Source organism: Lytechinus pictus, chromosome 4 (assembly GCF_037042905.1).
Source record: "Lytechinus pictus isolate F3 Inbred chromosome 4, Lp3.0, whole genome shotgun sequence".
NCBI lineage: Eukaryota > Metazoa > Echinodermata > Echinoidea > Temnopleuroida > Toxopneustidae > Lytechinus > Lytechinus pictus.
The window spans coordinates 15,789,445-15,794,601 of record NC_087248.1 but is presented as its reverse complement, the minus strand read 5'-3'; the positions used below and the strand labels follow the sequence as shown (position 1 = coordinate 15,794,601).

At 37.9% G+C, this 5,157-nt stretch overlaps 1 protein-coding gene across 1 annotated transcript; it reads left to right on the top strand.

Moving 5' to 3' along the window:
• Positions 1–778: 778 nt before the first annotated feature.
• Positions 779–4,220, top strand: LOC129259455 (uncharacterized; the record flags this gene model as incomplete). The annotated part of the gene is made up of 1 exon (XM_064099013.1): positions 779–4,220. A coding segment is annotated over one exon (900 nt), but the record flags the coding sequence as incomplete, so codon positions are not given.
• Between the last annotated feature and the right edge of the window lie 937 nt (positions 4,221–5,157).

Here is a 5,157-nt window from a genome sequence, read left to right as displayed (position 1 = left end):
GGGTAGAAGGAGAGAATCACAGAGAGAGGAGGGAGGGGGATAGGAAGGGGGTAAGACAGAGTCTTGGAGGGGGAGGGGGTGGTAGAAAGAGAGAAACTCAGAGAGAAGGGATAGGAAGGAGGAACAGAGTTTCAGAGAGAAGGGGGATAGAAAGAGAACACAGAGAAGGGGAGAGAAAAAGAAAGCGAGAGAGAGAAAGACACAAAGAGGGAAAGAGTGACAGAGGGGGTACGCAGCGAAAGACAGAGGGGTGTGTAGAAAAGTAAAGACAAAGAGAGAGAGACAGGTAGAGACAGAGAAAAAGACAGAAAGAGAGAGAGAGGGTGACAGAGTCATGGAGAGAAGAAGAGAAGGGGGAGGATAAGAGTTGAACTTTTGGCTGACCTCTCTAATGACTCATGTTGGGTATGAGACATGGACCATGAAATATCAGCTGTTAACATGACTATGAGCTTCATCCCAACTATTAGTGTCATTAACATGACTCTCTGATACCTTGGGAAAATAGTTTCAGGTTCTGAAGTGCATTTCTAATGAGCATTTAATTACAATTAATTAGTATATTAATAGACATTTAAGTATGCTTTATTAATTGAAGGAGTGTTTGAAGCATGAGGGCCAAGATATATATTTGGTAGCTTAATGTGGCATTTATAACAAGTTTTGTTCAGTGAGATGCTGAAAAATGCTTAATAGACTTAAGTATGTTTTGATAGGCAATCATGCTTACTCTTTGCTAGTTCATATTGATCAGTGATATTAACCGACCTCCGTTTCTTGTCTTTTTATTTTTCTTACTACAGATAACATCCAGCACCAAGGCCAAGCTTCAAAGCCATGGTCCTACTACAACCCTTACCCAACAACAGTAGCGCAACCGTCAGATTCCTCAATACTAACACCCCAGATCAAGACTGAACCATCAGACCTTGCGTTGCTAGGTCAGCAGAACTCAACCCTCCAACAATACCCCAAGCCCGACAGCATCTACCCCACCTCGATAACCAGGGCCAGTGAGGTCCAGGATCCCCGGTTTGTTTACCCATCCGCTCCAGCCGTCAGCTCCACCTCCTACACACCTTCGTCCATGTCTGTGCTATCATCCGGAGGTGATTCACCCCGCACCATCTTGCCAATGACACCCAATCCGTTTCCTTTGTCCTCTCAAGATATCTTCTCCAGCTCCACCACAACGCCCGTCACGCTGACGTCGCCACCCTACCTGCCAAACTCGCCCCCGTATCACCTGTACCCCCACCTGTACATGTCATCGCCGTCGTCGCAAACCTACTACGACGGCTCCCACATACCCATGCTGCCGTCGGCGAGACCGGACGAGAAGCAGGAGATCAAACAGGACCACAGACCGCGGGACGTCGGAGGGGAAACCATCTCGCAAATTCCCCACCCGTCGGCTGAAATGTCGCTGACGGTGGCTCTGAACTACGGCAGCCATCCTCAAAGTCAGATCGAACTGAACACGGCCAGGACAATGGGACAGAGTATGGGTATGCAGAATAGCGGGGTCTCTCTGATGCAGCAGCATCGAAACAACAGTCCTGTAACTAACATATCACCCATGCAACAAGGTATGGGACAGATGAATATTAACACCACCGTCGGACACTTACCTACTGTAGATGATTCGAGAAAAGAGGACGTCTGGCGGCCATACTGAATCCTTGGTGGTCATGGATATATATTTTAGACTATGTGAAGGACTTTATCGAGTCTATTTAATAGACCGTTTAAATTAGCGTATTCCCAGCGACACTGCTACCTATGTATTGATGAACATGCAAAAGCGATGCAAAGTGGATCCGCGGTGATGTTCATAATTGATATGAAGTATAAGCCTGCGGTTTCCAGTCGTATCGTATGATATTATCTTTGACTGACTGGAACAACAACCACCCTCCTTAAAAGTTTTATATTCATTATTTCAATGCCATTCCATTCCATGTAGTCCCATGCACTCGTTTTTGTGTGTGTGAGTGAGCTGTAACATAATCGCTTCACATCATCATCATCATCATTCTCAGATAAAACAGAGGATATATAAGAGTGTACATAGTGATTTTTATGTACTATATAGTTAACAAGTGTGAGACAAGGGCATGGTTAATATTGCAAGATTCATGTAAGATAACAATTATCAGTCTGCAATGCAGTTTATTCAACCTCTTTTAAAAAGTATATTACATGTGTTCAATGATGCAGACGCTGTCGTTTTAGAGCTTTAATGATCACCCCCTTTGACATCGAATGGAAGGTTCCATCTAAAAGAAGAATACTCATTGTAAATTTTTGTCACAGATATTATGAATGAACCTCACCTTCGTGTAAATACAGATACAAAGTTTTCTTTTTGTCTTCAACTTGTAAAAAGAAATGATGAAATGTGTGTTTTTTATGATTGTCATATGTTACAGCAATGTTATCAAATACTTTGTGCAATGAGTGATGTTGAGATGGTTCTCAACTCTTCATAGAGTTGATAATGTATTTTTTTTTAAAGGAAATGGAACATATTTTGAATTTGTAAAAAATAATATGTGAATAAATCGATGATGAATCTCCTAAATATGATAAGTTTTATGCTAATCAGCATTGTTAGTAAATGAAATATGTCCCTGGATATTTGAAGTACATTTGGAGTTGCATGAAGTGAAAATAACAGGCTTTCCATCAAGAAAATAGTTGATGAGAACATTGAAATTTAGATAATTTATTTTGAAGCAGAAGGACATTAAATCACATGCTTGAACACATAACTAATGCCTTTATGGCTCTAAAGGAATAGAATGTTTAATTGATGGTTTGTGGGAGGGGCGCATCATTGATTTTGAGAGCATGGTTTGATTATTGCAGTATGTTTGAAGTTTCAACTCAAGTTTTATTTTTTGGTTATTTCCTTCCTTTTAATTGAGGGGATTTTTCAGGGTTTTCATCTCAAAAAAAGACTCTCTGCATGAGACAACTGAATGGTGGTTTTTAACTCAAAATGCGTGGCTATGTCAGATTGAATGGTGTTTAAAGAGATAAGTACTGGCATAAGGTTGTTGAAGTGTTCATCAGATATTCTGCAGTTTCTTGGTCTATAATCTGGGCAGACAATAAAAAAATCCATGATATTCATGTCAAGATATCTGTAGTACTGTTGATTAATTTTATATGCCAATATACAAATGTGACAAACATTTTCTTTTGAAATAGAAATTGGCCTTTTGCATTGTGTTAATGTCAGCCTTAAATATGTTAAAATGATAAGTAATGCCTTTTCAGTTTATTTCGTAATTCAGTATAGTTAACCAGTGACCGAGTTACAAACTCGCATGTTTGCTTTTGCCCTTTTTCATGTGGAAAAGTTGTTTCTTGTAAGTTCTTCATAATCTTTCATCTTGTGGTTATTTTCTGAAAATTTAGGTTGTAATTTGTAAAGAAGTTGCCCTTTCTGATCTGTAATATTGTTAAGTGCTTTGTAATTTGAAATAGCTTGTCTTATCTATACACATTATTTGTATTGCAACTAAGTGTGTAAAGTAAACTCTTTCATAGCCTAAGTGATTCAGTAAACAAAATCATCATGATGACTCAATATTCATTTATCAGAATCCATATAATAATGGGACATAAAATTCATCTTTTATTTATTCAAACATGAATTCCATCTTCAGTCTTTTGCAAGTATTTAAATATGTAATATATTCAAAACCATATTCTCTTCCATGAGGCAATATATATTTATTGGTAGCAAACATTAATTTATACGATGTATTAAACATGCCACCTTCGCCTTTTATGAAATATATATAGATTCATCTGATACTGGGTTTTTTATGATACCATCCCAACATTCCAAAAGTAAGGTTATCTTTTATCCCTATGTCTTAAGTGCCATTTTAGGATGGATAAATAATCCCCCTTAATACCTGTTCATGAAAGTATATCAGGATGTGGCATTAATAAGAAAAGAAAAAATAGATGTGTTTTTCTTAACGTAATTTAAAAGTCGTGTGTGGGTTGTAAAAACCTATACCCATTGGATATGTGATGATTTCCTTTTCTCTTTGTCTTTATTTATTGAAACTTTTCTTGAAAGGTTGTGCAACTTAATTATGCGGTCCACTGTGATGTTGTATTCCATGTTTGAATAATTGAGCTTTGTTTTGTTCATGTTTGTGATTTTTACAGGGAATAAAACAATCTGTTCACTTTAATTATTATTTTGCCCTTTTCGTCATTGTTAGTGTCCTGATTTTTTTTATGACTGAGTGAGAGTGCTACAAGTCATTTTTAATAACATTTTTGAAGAAAAAAATGAACAGATGATATTCTTATTTTTTGAATAATGAGATGGACGTCTAGATATCAAGATGTATGAATACTAGTAATTGATGACACCAGTCCTGTGGTCATAATGTGATTAGAGTGGGGATAATGATTACATTGATGATGGATGATGATGTGGTGATGATGATGATGATGTGGTGATGATGATGTGGTGATGATAATGATGATTGTGGTGGTGATGGTGGTGGTGGTGGTAGTGGTGGTGATGATGATTGTGGTGGTGGTGGTGATGATGATGATGATGATAAAATAGAAAAGTACTAAGCGCAAACGACGATGGAGGTGATGTTGATTATGATGATGATGATGATTGTGGTGGTGGTGATGAAGATGATTGTGATGATGATATTATTGTGGTGGTGGTGGTGATGATGATGATGTTTGTGATGATGATGATTGTGGTGGTGATGATTTTGATTTTGATGATGATTGTGTTGGTGGTGATGATTGTGATGATGATGATGATGACGATGAAGATGATGATGATAATGATGATTGTGTTGGTGGTGATGATGATGATGATGATGATGATAATGATGATTGCATTGGTGGTGGTGATGATAATGATGGTGGTGGTGGTGATGATGATAATGCATTTTGTTAGAAAGGTACTAAGCGCAAATGATGACGGTGATGGTGGTGATGATGATGGTGGTGGTGGTGATGATGAAGATGGTGGTGATAGTGATAATCATGATCACGATGGTAATGGTGATTCTGATGATAATGATGAAATAAAATAACATTTCTATAGCAGATAGGTACAAAGTGCAAATAATGATGATGTGTTAGTGCTGGTGGTGG